This window comes from Astatotilapia calliptera, chromosome 6 (assembly GCF_900246225.1).
Source record: "Astatotilapia calliptera chromosome 6, fAstCal1.2, whole genome shotgun sequence".
Taxonomy (NCBI): Eukaryota; Metazoa; Chordata; class Actinopteri; order Cichliformes; family Cichlidae; genus Astatotilapia; species Astatotilapia calliptera.
Genome location: NC_039307.1, coordinates 37297747 through 37322726, shown reverse-complemented (window position 1 = coordinate 37322726; position 24980 = coordinate 37297747). Strand labels below are relative to the sequence as shown.

Below are 24980 nucleotides of genomic sequence, written 5' to 3'. Positions count from 1 at the left end.
TACTTTCTCATTTGAAAATGGTAGGCAGTCGACCAAATGACTGTGAGGCATACAAAGAGGAGTCCATTATTTTATATGTATTGTTTTACATCTGTATTTAGTACAAACTACATACAGAATCCTGAATCCCTCTTAGTTATGATGCAATAGGTGTAGGTTGCTGGGGGAGTATTTCTTCTTCAGTCACCTTTTTCACTCACTATAGGTAGGGATGGGTATTGATAAGATTTTAACGATTCCGATTCCATTTTCGATTCTGTTTAACGATTCGATTCCTTATCGATTCTTTTTTTTTAAAAAGGAGAACACTAAAGTCGATTAGCTTAGAACTGTGTTTTATATCTTCTCTTTGAACAAGATAGAAATTTAGGAGTAACATGGCCTTACAAACCCAACAGTGAGATCTTAAGAGATCCACAGCCTACGGCTCTTCAATGGGGTGTCACAGGGTCCCCAGGAAAAAAAATGTATATGTAAAATAATAAAATAAATATTCTCCTGTAGCAATAACAAAGTTTAACATAAATTATTCTGTAGCAATTACACAAGAATATCCAGTAATGTCCCTGCCTACAATTAAACACATTCACTTACCAAAGTGAAATCGGGGGCATCTGCTGTGGCAAATGGGTGCAAGCCTTTGACCACAAACTTAGACACTGCTCGGTGACATTCGTCTATCCTGGCCTGAAAGGAGACGCTACCGGTAGACTGCAGCGAGAACTGCCAGCATCTGAGCCAGCCAGACTCTGTCTCTCTCATCATGGTTATCTAAATGCAACGCACAGTAATAGCAGGTTTTGTAATAAGGTAGATCGCGCTAACATAATATGCAATGCTAATTGATTAGTTACCTGCAGTATTAACGGGAGAGGACGTGGAAACGCTACCGCTGCTGCTGGGTTGAGCTTCGCTAGTCCGGAGCGGATCAAAAACACGACATTCGTTGAAAGCAATCGCGTGTTTTTTGAGCAAATGCTTTTGCATATTCGTAGTGTTTCCTCCCTTTGATGAAATCTCTACTTTGCAAGTATTGAACGTTGCCCTGTTGTCATCCTTTCTCATAAAGTGTAACCAAACTTTTGAGCGTTTGTGCCGCTCAGGCGTCGTGTTTCCTACTGGGTAAAAGACGCTACTCAACGTGATGACGTCATTCGGGGCGACTGGAATCGATAAGGGAATCGTTTTTAAAAGTGGCAAACGATTCCAAGGAATTGAAACAGTGGGAACCGGTTCTCAACAAGAACCGGTTTTCGATACCCATCCCTGACTATAGGGGTGTCCAAATTCATAGGCGGTCTACGTGGGCCAGGTCCTCCGAAGGCTGGGTAGGCCGGACGTGAGCGGCTGTGAAATTGGACGGTCTAGCCTTCAGTTTTGCGTCACCAGCTGTCTCGGTGGAGTTTAATAAATTCAGCCGTTTGCTCCTTGCTATCTAAAATATAACAGGACACTGGCGTAAATTCTCGATCATCTTAGACTTCTGTTTAATCAGTTTTCCGTTTGACATTTGTTCAGCTGTATCCTCAGCCAAACCGATTTACTCAAGAACAAATAAAACACTAAAAACAATAACAGTTTTAAGTTTAACCTAAGTAGCGAAAGACCGCAGGAGGTTTGAAAACGATGTGTGAGGAGTTCGCTGTTATCGCCCCGGCTAGCTATCGAGCTGGTGGGTAACAGACGTCTCCAAAAATGTTGGAGTTGTTTTGCAAATATGTGATGTCTTGATAAACCAAGCAGATATTTGAAGTTTACACAGCTACATTCTCACCTGAAAATATCTTAAAAGTTTATTTTGTGACCCAGAAAAAGTAATAAGAATAATATTAAAACTAAGTAGCTGTCACCATTGTTGGAAACTGGAATTGGCTGGGCCGCGCTATGAATCCTGGGATATGGTGGGCCACGAAGGATTACACCCGACCCATCCTTCAAATCTGAGGAAAAGGAGGACGCATTTGTAGGAGTCTATGAATTTGGACAGCCTTTGTCACGTCGCTGTGATGTAATCGGTCTAAAAGTGCAGCGTCAGGAGGATGCAGCCTATGAATTTGGACAGCCCCTATGTGTTAATAGACCTATCTGCATTGAATCATACTTGCTCTCTTCCACACCATGTCTTTTATCCTGTGTTCCTTCTCTCACCCCAACCAGTCGCAGCAGATGGCCCCGCCCCTCCCTGAGCCTGGTTCTGCCGGAGGTTTCTTCCTGTTAAAAGGGAGTTTTTCTTCCCACTGTCCCAAAGGGCTTGCTCATATGGAGGTCATATGATTGTTGGGTTTTTTCACTGTATGTATTATTGTAGGGTCCACCTTACAATATAAAGCGCCTTGAGGCAACTGTTGCTGTGATTTGGCACTGTATAAATAAAATTGTGCATATTTGATATTATATAGTTACACTGAGCAGGACTTTTGTTCCCAATATTTTTTAGTAACTCTAACACTTTTAACTAACTAAACCAATCAAACTTACAATCACCAATAAAGGACATCAGAAAACAACAGCACATTTTATAGTAATAATAATGACATACAACAGATGGTGTTGGTTTTGTACAGAATGTGACTCCTCTGTTTATCTGACAAAAATGAATTAATCCAAAGATTGCTCCTCTGGGAAATATGAACTTGTTACAGAGAATTCATCTTGTAAATCTTTGAATCAGTGAAGTGGAAATGGAAGTGGAAAAAAGTTTTGTTTTTTCTTGGATTAAAGATTATATAACAAGTGATCAGTCCCAGGGCATTTACCCAGGCCAACCCCAAAAATTTAATTTGGTCACTTTTAGTGCACTTCAATACAACACTGAATGACTAAAACTGTTTGCAAAAACCATACTGAACTTTAAGGAGATGTTAATTCACTTTCTCCTGTTGTTATCATCATTTAAAATTGTTTTAAATATGAATACTATTCATGTGAGCCACATGATCACTCAATTCAATTAGTATACAGAAACATCTGTGCCGAGTATGTATGAGAAATGGAGTATGAGTTTGAGTAATTTAGCTGTTCCATTTCCATTATCGATCACTTATTGATTCAATCTCTTAATCTATTCCCTTATCGATAGGGATGGGAATCAAGAACCGGTTTTTGTACTACTCGTTAAGTTACTATCATGTTACTCTATAAAATGATCTGAAACTCACTGTCTCATAATTACCAATTAACAATATAAACCTACAGGCTACAGTCCCACCCACCAACACAAATCCCTATCCTAATGAGGACACACACACACACACACACACACACACACACACACACACACACACACACACACACACACACATATATATATATATATATATATATATATATATATATATATATATATATATATATTTATATATATATATATATATATATATTAGTAGTTAGGTATGAACACAAAGCCAACAATACGAAGCAAAGATGAAAACCAAACTTTAAAGTGATGGTCATGTTGATTCTACTATAGAAACATGAACAGGTGGAAATGGAGGCTGCAGCCTGACTTCTCATCCCTTTTTTACCTGTTGAAGTTTAGCAGTGGCTGACTTCACCACAAATAACAGCTCACTTTATGACGATGCTGGGCTGGGGTCAGCATTCACTCAGCTTTAAGATTACTCTGTGTTCTTGGCTAGCTTAGCATTAGCATGCTGTCTTCGCAGGTGCTTGCAAGGACCCGAAGTTGTATTATCAGCATAATTGTTACTGTCCTGGAGCAGCCTCCACTTTACCATCATGCTCTCATCCTTTTCTGCGGTAAAAAAATCAAAGTAATATCCTCCTCTTCACACACCGAGGTTAATTATGGAGTTCCACAAGGTTCAGTGCTAGGACCAGTTCTTTTCACATTATACGTGCTTCCCTTAGGCAGCATCATTAGAAGACATAGCATACATTTTCACTGCTATGCAGATGACACCCAGCTCTATCTGTCCATGAATCCAGATAACACACAACAATTAGTTGAACTGCAGGAATGTCTTAAAGACATAAAGACCTGGATGTCCTCTAACTTTCTGCTTCTTAATTCAGACAAAACTATGGTTATTGTACTCGGCCCTGAAAATCTTAGAAATATGGTATCTAACCAGATTCTTACTCTGGATGGCATTACCTTGGCCTCCAGTAACGCTGTGAGGAACCTTGGAGTCATTTTTGACCAGGACATGTCCTTCAGTGCACATATTAAACAAATATGTAAGACTGCTTTCTTCCATTTGCGCAACATCTCTAAAATTAGAAATATCCTGTCTCAGAGTGACGCTGAAAAACTAGTTCATGCATTTATTACTTCCAGGCTGGACGGCTGTAATTCATTATTATCAGGATGTCCTAAAAACTCACTGAAAAGCCTTCAACTAATCCATAATGCTGCAGCAAGAGTACTGACAGGGACTAGAAAGAGAGAGCATATTTCTCCTGTATTGGCTTCCCTTCATTGGCTTCCTGTTAAATCCAGAATTGAATTCAAAATCCTGCTCCTCACATACAAGGTCTTAAATAATCAGGCCCCATCTTATCTTAATGACCTTGTAGTACCATATCACCCTATTAGAGCACTTCGCTCTCGCTCTGCAGGCCTACTTGTTGTTCCTAGAGTATTTAAAAGTAGAATGGGAGGCAGAGCCTTCAGTTTTCAGGCCCCTCTTCTGTGGAACCAGCTTCCAGTTTGGATTCAGGAGACAGACACTATCTCTACTTTCAAGATTAGGCTTAAAACTTTCCTTTTTGCTAAAGCATATAGTTAGGGCTGGACCAGGTGACCCTGAATCCTCGCTTATTTATGCTGCAATAGGTGTAGACTGCTGGGGGATTCCCATGATGCATTGAGTATTTCCTTTTCAGTCGCCTTTCTCACTCAACATGTGTTGATAGACCTCTCTGCTGAATCACACTTGTTAGTAATCTCTGGGTCTCTCAACCAGTCACGGCAGATGGCCGTGACTGATGCATCCTTTTCCTTCCCACTGTCGCCAAAGTGCTTGCTCATAAGGTTTGATCATATGATTGTTGGGTTTTTTCTCTGTATATTTTATTGTAGGGTCTACCTAACAATATAAAGGCGCCTTTATTCTAAAGACTGTTGTTGTGATTTGGCGCTATATAAATAAAATTGAATTGAATTGAATATCCACGCTGTAGACTGCCCCACTACTTTCCTTCTCCTTCTGGGAGCTTGAGGGTCCTGCACAGTATCTTAGCTGTTCCCAGGACTGCGCTCTTCTGGACAGAGATCTCCGATGTTGTTCCCGGGATCTGCTGGAGCCACTCGCCTAGCTTGGGACTCACTGCACCTAGCACTCTGAATAGCAGCTGGATAGCGTAGTGGTTAGACTACATGCCCTTGGAGCAGAGGAGCGCAAGTTCAATTTCCGCCTGGGGCGTCTGTATCCAGTAAGGGTCCTAGGCTAGACTATATATATATGTATATATTAGGGGTGCAACGATATTCGTATCGATATTGAACCGTTCGATACAGTGCTTTCGGTTCGGTATGCATATGTATCGAACAATACAACATTTGTAATTTATTTTATCAATTTTCCTTCTGACGATGCTGTCTGTGTTGAGCGCTCAGTGAATCTGTGTTCGACTACTCCGCCTAGGCTGCACTTTCCAGCGCAGATCCACTGAGCGCTCCACACAGACAGCATAGTCAGAAGGAAGAGCACAGGGCAAGCTAGCGAGACAGAAGTTAAGCTCTCCTTGCAACAGGCAAATTGAACCTCATTCAGATCTGGCGTTTGGAATTATTTTGGTTTTCATGTGACGTATGACCCTGAAGGTAAGCGAGTCATGGACTAAAGTAAAACAGTATGTTGGATGTGCCGTGCAATGCTCAATTACATTGGTGTGAACTAGTGTGTTAGCGCAGTTAGCTCGTTAACGTGTTGGCCGTCTAGCCCCATGCACGGAGAGATCGGCGGTAGCTCGTTAACGGAGATTTGCCGTGTTGTGGCGTTAAGGTCATTTCAACGAGATTAACCTGAAAGCACTAGTGGGAACACAACGAATATGACTGCACGTTTACGCCGACATCATCCTAGTGCAAAGACAAAAACAACAAGCATGCTACTAACTTTAGCCGAGTCATTTAGACAGCTGTTAGCACATGATTCTCCTTATGCTGCTGAGAATATAGCCCAGAAGAAGCGGATAGTATAGCTTTTATTTTGGAAAGAGACATTTCTCTGTAATAAACTCTCTTTTCCAAAGATGAGTGATTCCTCAATCAGATACAGGGCTTGCAATATCGCTAGCCCGACGTCCCGGGGCTAGCGATTTTTTTCAGTCGGGCTACCAAAATCTATCTCTTCCCTGCCCGTCGGGCTATTGTAGGTAAAATATATGTCAATGCTTTTGCATTCTTTCGGAAATGTAGCTGGGTAATTATGTCATTGGCATCGGTGAGCCACTGTCAATATGTGACATATTGAAGTCGCGTTTGAATTTGCGCTTGTTTTTTTTGCTTTCACTTTGCAATCGTGCGAACTGTGTATAGAGAGCGACAGCACTGATCTGTGAGTGATGATAATTTGTGCACCAATTCCTCTGACATCGTCTTATTAATCGTTAGCTTACTATGCAAACATGACAAGTGAAATCTCCCGCAGCAAGCTTAAACATGTGAGAGGTTGATCGCGCAGAGAATCGCTGAGCTTATGTGAGTCCGTGTGTAAAAGCAGCAGGATATATATTTTAGTTCTGCTGAGCCAAATAAGACAGGTCGGGGTGAAGAAGTGACAGCCAAAGAAAAGCTTACCACAAAACGGAGAAGTTATGACAAATCAGACTATAAGGCAAAAAGAAAGTGCAGCTTTATGGTTTCATGGACAAAAGAATTTCTGTGGCTGCGATATGACGAGCTAAATAACCAGGGCTGCACATAAGTGGTCCGCAGGTGCGCATTCGCTGTCAAAATAAAAAACACGCACAAGGGTTAGGGTTAAATTTAAAAACTGTACTTTTGAGTTAAAATATATATTTATAATTTTAATAAATGACAAATTAAAAATGCAAGAACATTTTTTTGTATCGAAAAAATATCGAACCGTGACACCAAAGTATCGAACCGAACCAAACCGTGAATTTTGTGTATCGTTGCACCCCTAATATATATATATATATATATCACATGAATAGTCCCTTCATGATGCTTTTCATTGTGAAGACCCCACAATAATACTCAATGACCAATTTGAGCAAGCAATTGGCAACAGTGGGAAGGAAAAATTCATTTTAACAGGAAGAAACCTCTGGCAGAACCAGGCTTTACCCACGCTCCCTAAACCCAGGCTGCTAGTAGAACGTCAGTTGTGTACCACATAGTTGCTTTCTCACCGTGTGAACTAAACTGACTCACCTTCCATCTAATTTTTTGCAACATGTTTTCACAATGGTAAATGGCCTGTATTTGTATAACGCTTTACTAGTCCCTAAGGACCCCAAAGCGCTTTACACATCCAGTCATCCACCCATTCACGCACACATTCACACAATCACTGAAAAAAGCTGCTATTTTGCTTTTTTAATCACGTAATCATTTCCAATAAAGGCCTATTTACTTCAGTACTTCCAGCCATTTATCAGTTTCCTTCCACTTATCCAATTCAAGGTCATAGGGTCCTGGAGCCTATTCCAGCTGTCATAGGATGAGAGGCAGGGTACACCCTGGACTTCATACATATTTTAATCATTCATAAAACCATTAAATTGTTCAGCTGTACTTGAGTTACAAACTAGAACTCCCATAGAAACGGCCCATCATCAAAAATAACGTGAGAAAGTTTTAGGATTTACAATAAAGTAGTCATCACAATCAGAAGAAGCAAATATACCACCCTCTCACCTCCAACATGAAGAAGTGAGGGAGACTTATGATTCCCCAGTTAACAATGTGCCACCATAGTTCATCCCTGCCATTGATTTCTCCTCCATTTATTTCTGTTTTAATTCATGCTCCGGGTCTCTGTATTTGAAAGTTCATGCTCCTCTCTGAAAGACAGATTCATGAATAGAGTCCGCTACTTTTGTAGTCTGCTGCAGTTTTATACAATAAGCTTTTTTAGACGTTCAAAATCAATATTTAATCCTGTGCAGAGGCTAATCCCCAGGACTGGACCATTTGTGAGGTTCTTTGAGCTTTGTTACACATCTCCTGGCAGCTCTGTGCTGCAGATTGATTAGCTGTAGTGCCAGAATCCTATCAAATGCCCAGCCCTGATGATAGAGCAAACTCTCTCACTGCTTCTAGTTGACTGGACTACAAGATAAGGACAAATGGCAGTTCCCTTTTTCGTGTACACTAAGGACAGGGTGGGAGTGTCATGTGCATAAGATCAGCAGTTGTTTGGGAAGGTGTAAATTCACATTTTAGACGGCTCTTTTCCAAACAGTTATACAGTGAGCAGCTAATCAGTCAATCCAAAGACAATATATAGATGACTATTATTACCAAAGTAAAACAGGAAATAACTATGAATACTGAAAATGAGTGAACATAAAACGGTAATGAGGAAGATAGAAATTGAAATTGAAATTGAAAGCACTAAGGAAATGCAAGAAGATAAAGATATGAACAATAACTAACTTGAGAATCAAGCAGAAAATACTTAAACAAGTATTTGAAACCAAGTATTCAAAAACCCTTAATCCAACATCTAGGACCATGAGAAGACATGTTGCTCATTTATACTTATCTGATAATCATACAAAGGTTCCAGATCGCCGCATGAATGTCCCCATTTTGTGCTGTTGTGCTGTGATGTGTCAGAACTGACAAATGTTCCAACTGAAAAATCAAGTTATTGATTTGTTTCTAACATTCAAAACAACCCATGAAAGTGCCCTGAAACAATTATGTTTCCTCTGTTAAGGGTCTAATGAGGACCTTCAAAGGAAAACTATTTGGGATTTGGTTTTAAGCACCAATACTAGCTGGTTTATTCAGGGGTTTTTTGTTTGTTTGGTCAGTTGCTAGGTTGGTTAGGGTTTTTTAACAAATAATTAAATAAATAAATACACTCTTTTACACCCTTTTATAACTGTAAATTTAAAAAAAAATTAAAAAAACAGCTTAGTTTTCAGCAATGCAGACCAACTATGGACGAAAGATTTGGCCTGTCTAAGCAATGCAAAGTCCCCAGCATCCAACATCAGCATGGAGGAGAGAAAGGCATTCACATTGCTTAATAATGACGACAACATTATCATCCATCTGGATTGTCCGGATTGAACAATTGTCTGTAATTATCAATCTGTTGGTAGGCAGCTTTAAACACCAAATCCAGAACACTTTGGATTTTTTTGAGAAAATGAGAGATGCCGTTAGGGAGGCAGATGAAACAATGGCCTCATGCGATGTTCTCTTTACTTGTGTTCCAGTCAGTGAAGCAGTTTAAGTAGTTCGTAAGAAATTACAAGACAACCCCAACCTCAGCAACAGAACCACCCTCAGCACCCACGAAGTGTGTTTGCTCTTGGAACTGTGTCTTGATTCTGCATATTTCACATACAAGGGTTGGTACTACAGGCAGAAACATGGGTGTGCCATGGTTTCCCCAGTTTCACTTATTCTGGCCAACTTATAAATGTAAGAAGTGGAAAAGAGGACTCTGTGCTCCAACCCTGGAGCACCAATAAGTCATCGGTTCAGGTACAGTGGCTTGCAAAAGTATTCAACCCCTTGAACTTTCCCACATTTTGTCACATTACAACCACAAACATGAATCGATTTTATTGGAATTCCACGTGAAAGACCAACATAAAGTGGTGCACACGTGAGAAGTGGAACGAAAATCATACATGATTCCAAACATTTTTTACAAATAAATAACTGAAAAGTGGCGTGTGCATAATTATTCAGCCCCCTTTGTTCTGAGTGCAGTCAGTTGCCCATAGACATTGCCTGATGAGTGCTAATGACTAAATAGAGTGCACCTGTGTGTAATCTAATGTCAGTACAAATACAGCTGCTCTGTGACGGCCTCAGAGGTTGTTTAAGTGTCATGGTTTCGGCTGTGTGGCAGGCAGGAATTGGACCCAAACGCAAACTCACGGGGACACGGGGGATAAACTCAAAAAGCACAGCTTTATTGCTGGAAAAGCACCTCACAAGTTATAGAAAACTAAACTGGGAAAAACTAAATATAAAGCTCACCAGAAAACACAAGGAGAATCACACACAGTCATGAGGGAGAACGCGACACCGAACTGAGGGAGACGCGGACGTAAATCCACAGAGGGTTAAGGAGGGAAGTGGGAGCACACGGGGAACACAGCTGACGCAGATAATCGTAACAAGACAGGGCAGGAGTGAACACAACATGATGCATACTGATGAGAGACTGTCAAAGTAAAACAGGAAGTACACAGAGGTTCAGACAGAAGGAGAGAGAGAGAGAGCACAGACATAACGGGCTGGGGAAAACATTGAATGAAACACAAGAAGGGGAGATGAGGGCTCACAGATACAGAGGGGCACACAGAGGGTAAAGGTCACAAGGGGAAATCAAAATAAGTAACAACTTAACAGAGCAACCCAGGAACCGTGGCCTAAATGTGGAAGAAGGTGCTCTGGTCAGATGAGACCAACATGGAACTTTTTGCCCAAAATGCAAAACGCTATGTGTGGCGGAAAACTAACACTGCACATCACTCTGAACACACCATCCCCACTGTCAGATATGGTGGTGGCAGCATCATGCTCTGGGGTGCTTCTCTTCAGCAGGGACAGGGAAGCTACAACTGTAGCTGCCTCCACCAGTGTATGAATGTGAGAGTGAATGAATAGTGGTATTGTAAAGCGCTTTGAGGGGTCCCGAAAAGCACTATATAAATGCAATCCATTATTATTATTATTAAGCTGGTCAGAGTTGATGGGAAGATGGATGGAGCCAAATACAGGGCAATCGTGGAAGAAAACCTCTTGGAGTCTGCAAAAGACTTGAGACTGGGGCGGAGGTTCACCTTCCAGCAGGACAACGACCCTGAACATAAAGCCAGGGCAACAATGGAGTGGTTTAAAACAAAACATATCTATGTGTTAGAACGGCCCAGTCAAAGTCCAGATCTAAATCCAATCGAGAATCTGTGGCAAGATCTGAAAACTGCTGTTCACAAACGCTGTCCATCTAATCTGACTGAGCTGGAGCTGTTTTTCAAAGAAGAATGGGCAAAGATTTCAGTCTGTAGATGTGCAAAGCTGGTAGAGTCATACCCTAAAAGACTGGCAGCTGTAATTGCAGCAAAAGGTGGTTCTACAAAGTATTGACTCAGGGGGCTGAATAATTACGCACACGCCACTTTTCAGTTATTTATTTGTAAAACATGTTTGGAATCATGTATGATTTTCGTTCCACTTCTCACGTGTGCACCACTTTGTGTTGGTCTTTCACGTGGAATTCCAATAAAATTGATTCATGTTTGTGGCTGTAATGTGACAAAATGTGGAAAAGTTCAAGGGGGCCGAATACTTTTGCAAGCCACTGTATGTGGCAAACACCTGGGTGAAAGTCAAATCTCTAATTGCTATGATTTATACATCCAGGGAAACCAAACAACCTCTGGTTAAGCAGATAGCACAAAACAGAAGAGCTAACTCATTAGGTCAGGACTCCACAGTCTATTTACACCTACAGACAAGTGGACACTCTTTCAATGATGAGGCTGTACACATCCTGGACAAGGGAAAAGACCATCTCTGAATCGAGGAGGGGGCCTAAGGGTACATCTTTCACCATCTTACAATGCTGTGATTGCAACCATTCCCCAACTCTCTGTGAATGGTACTCATGACCATTGATCAGTTGTCACTGATCAATGTTCTTTGATCAGTGGTTGTTAATCAATGGTCATGTGAATTTGCATATTAACGATCATAAAACTGACCTTACAGCCCATTGTTCGTAAGTGGTGCTAATTTCGATCAGTAAGCAAATGTACTGTTTATAATGTTGAGGAAACCTCCAGTCAGCTGAGACTGAAGAAGTTAGTCGGATGAGCGATGACGTTTCTCCCAATGAAAAACGTTACATCCAGCTGAACAGAATCAACTTTTTGGGCAGCTTAACTCAAGCATTATTATTCATATGAAAACTGAAAAACAATTAGGTTTTTGCAGTGCAGACTTTGAAAAAAATTTATTGTTCCAACTGTTAGCATGCAGTGTAATTCTGACCCTTTGTTGGCATCCAGAATTGAAAATGACGTATTTCCTGTCTCCCTCCCGTCTCCCCAAACAGCTCACTGCAGATGGCCCCGCCCCTTCCTGAGCCTAGTTCTGCTGGAGGTTTCTTCCTGTTAAAAGGGAGTTTTTCCTTCCCACTGTGGCGAAAGTACTTGCTCATAAGTGGTCATCTGATTGCTGGGGTTTCTCTATATTATTGTAGGGTCTTAACCTTACAATATATATTAAGTACTTTGAGGCGACTGTTGTTGTGATTTGGTGCTTTATAAATACAATGTAAATGTTTTATGCAATACTTTGAATTTACTAATAAAACTGGTGAGGGGGAAATAAGAAATTATGCTAGTTTGCCACATTCTGATTGGATGGGACTGATTTAAACAATAAAATCAAAGAAATTCAAAAGAAAGAAAATTATGATGAACGAACTTTTTTTTTTCATTAAATCAAATCAAAGGTGCTTTTATAGGGGGGGGGAAGCAGGGGATATTTTTTTAATGACCCAAACCTTTTTCAAGAACTGTAACTTTTGCACTGCAAAGATCACATGCAGTACACACATCTTATTTCTCTTTCAAACAGAGAAGTACTTTAAGGTAATAACCATTTTAAAATAACCATTCCTGGGAAATGCTTCATCACCTTCAGTATGTTTTTTTTTAAAATCCGTTTACAGGGAGGGTTACAGGGAACTGAATTTGTGCATTCCTGCATGCCTTGCCAGCATTCACATGGTTACCACTGCTACACATTGTTAGAGACATCTGAATGAGTGCTGGCTATGCAAGTTTTAAGGTGATTGCCCGAGGGGCAGTAGAGTGAAAGAGCGAAGAACAGAGCCAAAGGGGGTGTGGAGTTGGAGGGGGCATAATCCTAAAAGGATTGGAAGTCTACCCCCCATCCCACCACTCACCCACACACACAATATACACATGCACACATCCAAGTCATTCCCTCCATACATATCCCTCTCTGTGTTTCAGGGGGTGATGGGTACTGGATGGGGTCAGTTGGTTTTGTGGCCCTGGTGTCTGATTTCTCCCTGCTTGTAAACCCCACCACCCCACCACACCCTCCCTCTATCTTCATTGTTTGCCTTCTTAATGAGAGGGGTGTGGCCATAGGGGCCAGTGATTGACAGCTACATACTCCTCACTCACTGCTCTTCACTTTGTCTCTGTCAGTGTTCGCTGCTGTCTGTTCTGTACCTGACACTGAATAACGAGACATGTTTCATTTCAGGTTTCTGCCTTCTGTCAGTCCAACACCTGGGTGGATTCGTAGCAGTACCGTCAGAGTGTGAGAAAGGACACTTTCTGGAGAGCACGGTTTCTTAAGGGGGAATTAACAGAGTATTAACAGAGAACACACTTTCATGGAAACTACACAGGTTTCAACAGGAGGCACTCGGGGATCCACCCTGACTGCCTCCTGTATATAGATGGGTCTATACTGCTCATGCTTTGGGTTGACTTTTTAAAAGGCATGTTAACCAACGCATTGCCTTTCCATTTGCCAGAATTAGCGTGTGTAATAGAGATATGAGCAAGGCATCCTTTAGCACTGAGGCTTAATCTATTAACATAAAATCAAAAGAATATTTCAAACCTAGTTTCAGAATTTCCCTAAAATTTAGTGATTTAGTCACACAGACTTATACTTGACAAAACCTTAGGGGGTTAACAGTGTTGATAAAGTGCACATTACCAGATTTCTCAGGATTTCTTTTACTTGCATAATGGAAATGGGTTAATGAATCGAAAGGTTTAACTTCAGACTTTAATCAGTCCACTATGTTGCATTTTCTTTAATCAAGCAGAGCATGTTTCTCTATTTGTTTAAAACTCTGGACAACGTGTTTAAACATTTCCCTCCCTGTTTACATTTTGAAATTCTGGTTTTGATTTACAGATTTTAAAAAAACTTTAGTTTGAAAAAAATAGAAAAAAGATAGATGTCCCTGGGCACGGGTCCTCTTTCAGTGCACTTTTTGGAAACTACAAGTTAAATCTTTGAAATACATGAAATCTAAAACTCTTGAGATGCCGATGGCCTGAAAAGAAATGTTGACACATACATGGCTAACGAAAGTATATCTTAGAGTGACAGTGTCCAACTTGACAGATGGACACCTCTAAACAGATAAATCTTTTCATACCTGTGCACGCCCATTTGGTGATCATAAAATGTGTATTCTCTCTGTTACATATGCACATAACCAAAGAGATTAAAAGGTAATCACCAAACGGTATTTATTATAACCGTAGCAACAGCCCCCTCACTCGAGGTGCAATATCACTGATCACACACTGCACCTCTCAATGCACCTGCTCCTCAGATGGCATGTATGTATATGTATATGTGTGTGTGTGTATATATATATATATATATATATATATATATATATATATATATATATATATATATATATATATATATATATGTATGTGTGTGTGTGTGTGTGTGTGTGTGTGTGTGTGTGTGTGTGTGTGTGTGTGTGTGTGTGTGTAAGCATGTATGCGGAAGTATGTACACACGCATGCATATATGCATGTATATATACATGTATGTATGTGTATGTATGCAGGTGTATGAATAAGTTGTACATGTCTTTCTTGTGTAAATGTAAATCTATCTGTGTTGTTATGTAAATACTTACTTACGCTATTGTGTATTTCACACGGAGAGATGCCAAACTGCCTTTTATTGTTCTTGTAACAGTGACAGTAACAGCTTTTCTATTCTATTCTATTCTTATCAGATTTAGGGTTGTGGTATCATACAAACTGTGTGCCTAAATGACATGATCTATAAATGAATATTGCAAAAATATGTTTAAATTTATTGGTAGTCTTTTCTGATATTAAAAAAATATATATGTAAAATGTAAAAAAAAAAGGCTTGACTGCTTTTAAATATAACAGATAATTTTAAAAGATTTTTTTAAACTGTGTACTTCACAGTATAAAATCGCTGTGTTAACTGCAGATGGTCTCTTGAGCTTGAGCCATCACGATATCAGATTTTCATATGATTTTTCCACATCATTGTGCTGATGAAATAAATCATATTTTTCTGTAATATGTCTGGGAAAAATACTAATGATGCTCTCAGTCAAATTTATCTTTGTTTACTGTGTGCTGTCTGTTTTTGGGGAAAAAAATTAATTAAACTCAAAATACCTTTGTCTGGTAAAAGAGTCTATAACACATCCAAAAAGGACAGTTACATGATATTTTGAAAATTCAATATAGGTCAGTACATGTAAAACATTTCTTGTAGTAGCATCTCCTCAATGTAATTGTCCTGAGGAGGTGTTACATAATCACATTCTCATCATACTGAGAAATTTCCAGAAAAATATATGAAAGACAAACTGCAGATCAGCTGTACAGACTCATTTCCTGTAGCGTAAGAAAACAGTTCAAAGACCCAAAGCTCAGTAAGAACTAGATCACTCACACTTACCACAGCAGTTTTCTACAGATTATCACATGACACAGTCTTGGGGAAATAATGCACTGTTAGAGAAACAATCCTAAATTTACATCACCTAAGACAATGCATCAGATTAGAAGATTTTTATACAGTTTTGCCTCTTACTGAGGCAATTTTTCAGTATTATCAAGTTTTAGTATTGCTTACCTGAAAGTCCCAGCTGGGCAAGAACTGAGGAAAATCACAGTCATAGCAGATAGTGTCTTTTAGTTATCCAGGATCACGTGTTCTCCCCCTAAAATCTTCTCTGCACACTGAAGATTTTAGGGGGTTTCTGCCCTGCCTGCATGGAAGGTTCTATGTGAGATTTTCATATACAAGGTGGGAAAATGTGCAGCAACCTAGCCAAAGCCTCCTCCATGCTTTCTGATAACCTGGGGTTTTATGCATCTTGCTTTTAATAAGCACCAACACCACAGATGAGAGCCTCTCCAAACTTAACCCCCACCTCCAACACACACACACACACACAAACCTCTTCAAGCTGCTTGATCCCTGGATTTACGGGTTTAGTATTAAGAAAATACTCCTGCAATTTGGGATTAGACCCACAAAAACCCTCCACAACAATGATTCCGTCCATTTGATATCTTGATACTAGTGATCAATCCCTGGCTTTGTCACCTTCGTCAACAGCCAATTTCCGGGGGAAAGCGATGAGATAGATTACAAACTTGTTCATACTCATTTACCCAAACAACATACCGATTTTATTCTTTTTGATTATTATTCATTTTTTTTCCTCAAGGCCACAAGGCAGACTTTCTCCATTAACATAGATTATTTGGTTATTTACTTGATGTGTTGTCAATAGAAGAACAAGGTTGTTTGAGATATGCTTGTGATTAACTCGGAATAAAACAGGTTTATTTTTTTCTATTATTGCACCTTAAATGAAACACTACAATGTTTTTTTCTAATGTGATAGTTAATAGTTTGTTTATTTGTGTTTTCTTTCGTTTAACTGTTTTTAAAAGCTCTGCCATTTTTATTATCTGATGGAAATTCTTTGAAGTAAATATTAATGCGACCTAAGTGTGAAACCATATTGGAAATGACTTAACACTCAAAACACTACGCCTAATAAATATCAATGTTTTTCGTTACTCTTCAAAGCCAGATTAAAGCTAGCGTTTAATTTAATGAATGTTAACATTATTTGTTATAAATGTTTCTTTAATTGTATCAAGGTTCCATCTCAGGTTTTGCACCTGAATCGTGGTTTTCTCGCTGTAATGGCAGCCGAACCACTCTCCAACTTTCTGACCTGAACTTTTCACTCATGTCACGTGATGTGACTTAGATTCGCAAGGGGCGGGCTTTTCGGTGTCAAACTCGGGGGCTGGTTGGTCGCTGTCGTGGCTTGTATAGGCGCAGAGTGCCGTGATTGGCTCGCAGAAAGAAGGCCCGTGTGCTTTCTGGGCTCATAGAAGCTAGGGCCCTAGAGACGTTCATTAATCTCCATCCGTCAGCGTCGGCTGGAGACAAAACGCTCGCGGAAGAGAGAAATAAGGCCTATTTTTTAGTTTTTGTTCATTTCTCCGTACGCATTTGTTTAACAGATCGAAGACAGGTGTGGTTTTCACGTGGAGCTTCCGAACCTTTTTTCTTACCTCTGCCAAATAACAAAAAAAATTGCGCTTCATGAGGATATTTTTCTTGAACTTTGGATCTTACTGTTTTGACACTTAAAGGGAATTTTAAAATAAGGAGCCCGAAGAAGGTGAGACTGAAATGTGTTCCTAATTTTAATTGTTCTTAATGATCTATTTTTCTTTTTCTCTTCGCTTGTGAACGTGTCTTTCTTTTTCCTTTTTGAATATGTAATCGTTTTATCAACGAAAACTAGCTTTAAAAGGCAATGTTTAAAAACAAGTCAGTCAATCAAAAAATATAATTATTTATCAATGACATATTTCACAACTTTAACAACACAAAACTTTTAAACGTATCAATCGCTCCAGCTAAAAGTTGTTTTGTTTTTTGTTTTTGTTTTTTTTGAGGGGGGGGGGGGGGGTCTTACTTTCTATTCTGTCGGTGGACTTTCAGCCCGCAGCCTACCAGTTACTTTCCTGATAAGGGCACTCTGCTAATTGTCGCACTGTTGACCTAATCTAAATTGTAATGGAGTTCATTTGCACACAAGTTTAGCATTTACATTGCGCGGTTTGTCTGCTTCCTGTGGTTATGGAAATAAGTCGGGCTTTATTTGGCGCTTGAGGCCTCAGTTCAGATCCAACAGGAGGCCCGCGGCACCTTCCAGGTGCTGCCAAACGGACCCCAGTGGATTTTGGAAATTCTGAGCCAATATTTAGCCCCACACTAATGTAGACTCGAGTTTTACAGAAAAGGATAAATGAATCAAATCCAACATGATGGATATTCCCTGTAAATTTAGATATGGAAGCTTTCTGTATGTTATCATGTCTTTATTGTTATATTTTCTTACCCCAGTTTAGGTTATGTTACTTATTTGAACTCATTTTCAGCGAAAAGCAGTAATGTTACATGTGTCCGATGATTACGTGTGCCATTTTGCGCATTCTTTTTTTTTTTCAGAAGAACTGCTGGAGAAATACAAAAGAAATAATAAAATATGAGCTAGAACAGGAATAGCAAATACTTCTTTTTTTAATTTATAATATTAAGATCTAGTGAGCAACTACTTAAGACTCTGATACTTGCAAAGACGTCTGCTTGAGAAAAAAGTTCATTTGGACTGACGCAAACCTACGTTGCTGCAGATCGATTTTATTGATCTATTGAATTAATGAAATCATAATGAAGATCTGAGTGATAACAGGGCTGTTAAAACATCCTGGTGGATGTTTAAGAAAAGTCAAAAATGTGATTACTAGATTAATAGTTTAGCGGGAGTTTGAGGTTTTCTTTATGAGAAAAAAGAATTCAGTTTCCCCGTAAGCATTTTTTGGGGCGCGTGGGGGGGGGGGGGGGGGGGGTGTCTCTAAACTGATGTTGTCTTCCAACACGGGCAAAGTTCAGGCGTTTTGTAACACTTTGTTCCAGTTTATTTTACTGCTAGAGTTGGGGGGTTTCCCCAGCACAAATATGTGAAAAGGTTCATATGGTATATGGTTTGTGTTTTCCTTTAAAGCTTCTTGGTGGGTAATTTGGTTTCCAGTGATTATTATTGTTCATAATACATTAACATTCATGGGCTAAAATGATTTTAAACGCCCCAAATATAAAATAAAAATATAAAAAATCAAATGTTTAAATTGACGATCAATATTGTTATACTTTTTCTAACAGCATGAAATTGTATTTGTGTTTTTCGTGTTTTCAGAGTGTTAAAGGCTGTGATTAATGTTTGGGGTTGTTATTATTATTGACAGGCTTCTCCCCAAAGTCAAGTTTTGCATCGTTTCTGCGTGTGTGGTTTTTTGTTGGTTGTTTTTTTGTGTTTGTTTTTTGAGTTTTATTTCTCAGCGAACACCTTTTTTTTTTTTACTTACGTGATAAGCTTACGAAATTACCTCTTTTCAATAAGTTTCTTTTATTATGAGTATTAATTGTCGCGCATCTGCGTCTCACAACCAGAGCCGGACACAGGGGAGCTGAACACTCGACAACCGGGAGATCTACACCTGCCCTCTCCGTCCAGACTCCGGTCTCTCCTCCCGCTTGCTTCTAGCATGATGTCCTATCTCAAACAGGCCCCGTACGGCATGAACGGGCTGGGCCTGAGCGGAGCTGCCATGGACCTGCTGCACCCGTCTGTGGGATATCCCGGTAAGGATCCGTGAGCTGCAGGGTCGGTGCCAAACTGACGACTACGTGAACTGGAGATGCAACATACTGAGACGGGGAGGGAATCGATTCACCTTCCTATTCCATGAAAAAGCATTATAAAATTATCATTTGCCGCCTGTAACATAGAAATGGAGCCGCAGTTAGAAAGTCCATAAATATCAGTCTCAGATTATAGCAAAGCAGGAGAGGCGTTTTCTCTAAGTGCAGAAGTGGATTAGTTAACTCACCAGGACACCAGAACATCTGACTAGCGCGCGCATAATATTCCTCCACGCTTTTTTTCTATTTGTTTAGCAGTTTTCAAGCTTTAACCGTGCTTTAAAACAAGTTGTACAAACTGATGAAAGACCTCTTTTTAATTTCAAAGACTCTGACCTGCACAGGCCCATCTGCTCAGTGTCCTCCTCAGTCATGCTGGTTACCCCGATCGCTGCAGAGACTCTATACTGTGAACTGAATAAACTGGGTGGCAGTGGCAGATATGCAGTGGCATATCTGGGATATGAGTGTTTAAGTTTTTCATTATCAGACTGTAATAATTAGACTTATAGTTCGAGTGTATTACTAGTGACATTACTGGGTGGGCCCGGACCCCTGAAGCCCGTGTTAACGCTGGTTAGCTGTGAGAACCTAACGCAGACTACCGCATGAGTTTCAGCCAAATTATTCCCAATAATATCCTTATAATAATAACCAAATTGCCATAGCCTAAAAAGTGTTTTGCTTCAAGCTAATGGGAGGTTTGGTTTGTTTTCCGTTTTCGTACTGCTAAGCAGTGAGTGTAATGATTGTGACAGATCCCTGCTAAGCGTCATATTATCGTCCTTTAACATTTTTGGAATTTCGATGGTGAATTTGTAAGGAGCACTGTTATCTGGTAAATGTTCTTATTAGATAAATTACTTTGAAATCCAAAAGTGAAACTTCAAGACCGAACTTTGTCATTGCTTTATTTCGCAGTACTTCGCAAGACCTTAATATGATATTTCATACAGGACTATCACTCCCCTTTGTCTCGATTGGAGGAAATGCTTATATGTCAAGATTTAATTAATCTTAAAAAGGAATATAACTTCTGCATCCAAAAATTAAAAGCAAAAGACTTAATGAAGGTGCGATATGCTCGAGGTTTGGAAATTTGTAATTTGGGACGAGCAAACTAGTATTATACGGTATTCAATAGACTTCAGTCCAATACTAAACAAGCACTTCGTTTTCAGCCAACCCGCGGAAGCAGCGCAGGGAGCGAACCACCTTCACCAGGACTCAGCTGGACATTCTGGAGTCGCTGTTCGCCAAGACCCGTTACCCGGATATCTTCATGAGGGAGGAGGTGGCGCTGAAAATTAACTTGCCGGAATCAAGAGTGCAGGTCAGCCACACACAAAACCTGTTTCCTGGTTTAGAACTTAAATGTTTAAATGTAGGACAAGAAAAGGCACTTCCATGCACCGAAGTTGTCGTTTTACATTTCGTGGCACCTTTCGATGGATTTTTTAAAACCTCAGGCATCTGCATGATTGTGAGAAAAGTCTTTAGTGTAAGGGAAGGATTTGGCTGGGCTGTGGCAGAACGCAGGGCCACCTTTTGATGTGGTGAGCTTTCTTTAAAGAAGGCTCTGAAAGGTTTTCCATGGGTGGCTTTAGCAGCCCTCTGCTGGGATTATAGCATATCTGGGATATGACACTATGACAAGCCCAGATATCTGTATTATTATTTCAGCTGCAGTGGTTGATTTTCTTATGGAGATTTGCATTTAAAAAACGCTTTTTAAATTGATGTTATAAACCACAAGGTCATAGAACACCATTTTACATTAATATACTCATCGTATAGTTGTGACCATAAACGCCATCACAGGATTTATTAAAATAAAATGAGATAAAAAGAGTTCTTAGGCAGTTAATATAGTTTAATGCAATCTTTTGAACATTATGAAAGCAGTGTATCAGACTTACAAGATGTAATGTTTCAAAACTGATAATTTATTTACATTTAAAAATCAAAATATTTTAGAATACTTTTATTTATCAGCATTTTCCACTTTTTACAAAATATTTTCTAAAGCATGTCATCACTTATATACATCACCACAGCACTTACTGAAGGAGGCACCAGACAAAAGTTTAAAGTTAAAGATGTCGCTGGCATGCATCAGGTATTTTTAAAATATCATCAACACTGGACATTGCATTCACCACAATTTGTAATTTACATAAACATCTTAGTGTTAGATGCCTTAAATCTTTGGCAAGTTTGAAAAAATGAGTAAGAAACAGATTTGTTTTTAATTGTTTTTGTTTTCATAATTTTTATTCATTTCATTCGAAATATTTTTAGTGCCAAAAACATCCCATATTTACACATTCTAAAGATTAATTAATTAATTTATGTATTTATTGTGCAAGTGTGTACAAGAGGTAAGGTGGGATTACATGAGGAAGTATAATAACAAACAGCAACAGCAAGTGTTTCCTTCATGCTATTTCAGCCAGGTTTTACAGTTTGTTATTTCTGACCTGGTGCATGCATGACGATGACCTTTTGACCTCTTCTCCTTTCTCAGGTCTGGTTTAAGAACAGACGAGCCAAGTGTCGGCAGCAGCAGCAGAGCAGCAACAGTGCCAAGGTAAAACCACTGAAGAAGAAGTCATCTCCAACCAGAGAGAGCACTGGTTCAGAGAGCAGCGGTCAGTTCACTCCGCCAGTAGTGTCCAGCTCCTCCTCCACCTCTTCCTCTTCATCCGCCTCCTCTTCCTCATCTGTCTCCTCTGGTCTAAGTGGACCTGGTCTTATTAGCACATCTACCTCCATCACCGCTCCAGTGTCATCCATCTGGAGCCCGGCACCTATCTCACCAGCACCAGCACCGGCCACTCTGCCTGACCCTGCCGCCCCTACCAGCGCGTCCTGCATGCAGCGCTCTGTGTCATCATCTGCGACAAGTGGAACGTCGTCCTATCCTGTTTCCTACAGCCAGACAGCAGCAGCGTACAGCCAGGGATACCCGGCTTCAGCATCAGGTTCCTATTTTGGTGGCGTTGAGTGCGGCTCATACTTGGCACCCATGCATTCCCACCACCACCCGCACCACCCTCACCAGCTCAGCCCAATGACTAGCAGCTCCATGTCAGGACACCCACATCATCACATTGGCCAGACGTCAGGACACCACCATCATCACCACCACCCACCGCACCACCACCAGGCATACAGCGCACCCAGCCTCGCCTTTAACTCCACAGACTGTCTGGATTACAAAGAGCAGACAGCAGCTTCAGCCTGGAAACTCAACTTCAACGCCTCCGACTGTTTGGACTATAAAGACCAGGCCTCATGGCGTTTCCAAGTGCTGTGACTTCCTGTATTTTGTTTTCTCTTCTGTGCTTTTAAAGAAGTATTTTTTTTTGTTGTTGGTGGTTTATTTTTGGAGATCCTTTAAAGTAAAAGTAGTGACATTTGAAAAAGGAAAAAAGTTTAACTGTGAGCCAATCAATATAATTTGAAGCCTCAACTTTGACTGTGTGCTTTTCAGTGGAGTGATTCATCCAGGATTATTTTTCTACTCCAAGATTCAAGACAAACTGACGCTATACCTTTTGAAGGCCTTTATTAGTGAAACTTCAATGGAACATTTGTTATAGTCCAGTCTGGGATTGCCACACAGATCATTCTTCAGAAGATAAACACATCCTCTCTGAGATTAATATACACTGGACTTTTGAGTTGGCTTTTCTTAGATCTGAAACAGGATGCTGCTATCATTTTCCAACATGATTCTTGTTGAGGAACTGTGGGTATTTTATTTTGGAGACTTAATTGCAGCAATTGTTTGTAAGGTGAAAGATTCTGCTATTTGTTCTCTGCAGAGGAAAGAAAATTAAAAATGTGAATTTAGACACGCAACGTTAGTATTGCATTGAAATTTGAGAGATGTACATTCGTGTCTTTATAATAAAGTCTTGTATAAACATGAACAGTCTAACGAAACTTTTATTCCTAAATAAAGAATGAATCTCATCAACTTTAGCTAGTGAACAGCAGTTTAGAGTATCACACAATAACTAGCTTAGTTTTAAAATAAACCAGGCTAAACTGGCTAAACTGGTTTAAAGGTGTAGATATGGTCACATGAACAACAGTTTGAACATTTTACTTGTTTTATTTATGGTGTAAGTTGTTGCTATGGCACCAAAAGGCATTTTTTATGCTTGGTTGAAAAATATTGCTTTAAATTTATTTTTTTTTCAGAAAGATTTCACCAAGTGTTTTATTTTTCATTTATTCTATTTAATTTATACATATTAGCACCTGGAAACTTGGCCAATCATTTCACCATGAGCAGGAGATGGACTAAATGCCTAAAAAATGCCTTATAGAAAAAATAATGGAATTATAGAAGCAGCAAATGAATGCAACACCCTGAAAGTAAATCTCTGGGGTGTTGCATTTAAATTTAAGATCATTGTAAATGTATTACAATGTGTGTAATTTGTTACATCGTTTTTTACATAGTTTGGTCATAGTCCTGACAAAGAACTACGAGGAACTCGAGGACATTCAGTGAGTCAGTGATAAAATATGTTTCAGAGTGAGCCATGAGAAAGTTCAATTCATCTGAATTTGTGAGCTATTACCATCTTGGAGAATTTTCTATCCTATTCACTAACTCTTTATTCAATGAAAAAAAATGAGCATGCCTGAGAACAAAATATACCTAGTAGGTAAATCAGGTAGGAACGGGATTAAGTAAGAGACTGATTAAAAAGATTAAAACCAACAGCAGCAGATCTATCACTCTAAACATACTGCGGCTGAATGTTAATACAACCATATATATATATATATATATATATATATGTGTGTGTGTGTGTGTGTGTGTGTGTGTGTGTGTGTGTGTGTGTGTGTGTGTGTGTGTATATATGGTGGTGGCTAACCAACCGGACATAGTGGTGGTAGACAAACAGAAGAAGACGGCCGTAGTGATCGATGTAGCGGTTCCGAATGACAGCAATATCAGGAAGAAGGAACACGAGAAGCTGGAGAAATACCAAGGGCTCAGAGAAGAGCTCGAGAGGATGTGGAGGGTGAAGGTAACGGTGGTCCCCGTGGTAATCGGAGCACTAGGTGCGGTGACTCCCAAGCTAGGCAAGTGGCTCCAGCAGATCCCGGGAATAACATTGGAGATCTCTGTCCAGAAGAGCGCAGTCCTGGGAACAGCTAAGATACTGCGCAGGACCCTCAAGCTCCCAGGCCGCTGGTAGAGGACCCGAGCTTGAAGGATAAACCGCCCGCAGGTTTATCCTTCAATATATATATATATATATATATATATATATATATGTATATATGTATGTATATATAAAGAGAGAGAGAGAGAGTTAATATTTCATTGAACTAAATACACGTTAATTTTAAGAACTATCAGCTGCATGCATTAGCTTTGCACTCAGTTGTAATGTTATCTCTGGCAACCAGAAGAAAATATCCAAACAGCATGTCAATAATCAAACCCCTC

At 39.8% G+C, this 24980-nt stretch overlaps 1 protein-coding gene across 1 annotated transcript; it reads left to right on the top strand.

The window, feature by feature from the left end:
• Positions 1-17116: 17116 nt before the first annotated feature.
• On the top strand, positions 17117-22875 carry LOC113024735 (homeobox protein OTX1 B-like). Its single transcript, XM_026172032.1, has 4 exons — positions 17117-17411; positions 19250-19441; positions 20683-20834; positions 22029-22875. Exons 2-4 carry the CDS (start codon positions 19345-19347, stop codon positions 22818-22820), a joined length of 1041 nt encoding a protein of 346 aa, XP_026027817.1. The 5' UTR covers positions 17117-17411; positions 19250-19344; the 3' UTR covers positions 22821-22875.
• The last annotated feature ends 2105 nt before the right edge of the window (positions 22876-24980 follow it).

Bases quoted from the DNA above. Each gene is read 5' to 3' on its own strand.
- LOC113024735 (XM_026172032.1), top strand. From the start codon at position 19,345: ATGATGTCCTATCTCAAACAGGCCCCGTACGGCATGAACGGGCTGGGC. The intron at 19,442-20,682 runs GTAAGGATCCGT...CTTCGTTTTCAG, and splicing joins CCCGTCTGTGGGATATCCCG to CCAACCCGCGGAAGCAGCGC. The intron at 20,835-22,028 runs GTCAGCCACACA...CTCCTTTCTCAG, and splicing joins TGCCGGAATCAAGAGTGCAG to GTCTGGTTTAAGAACAGACG.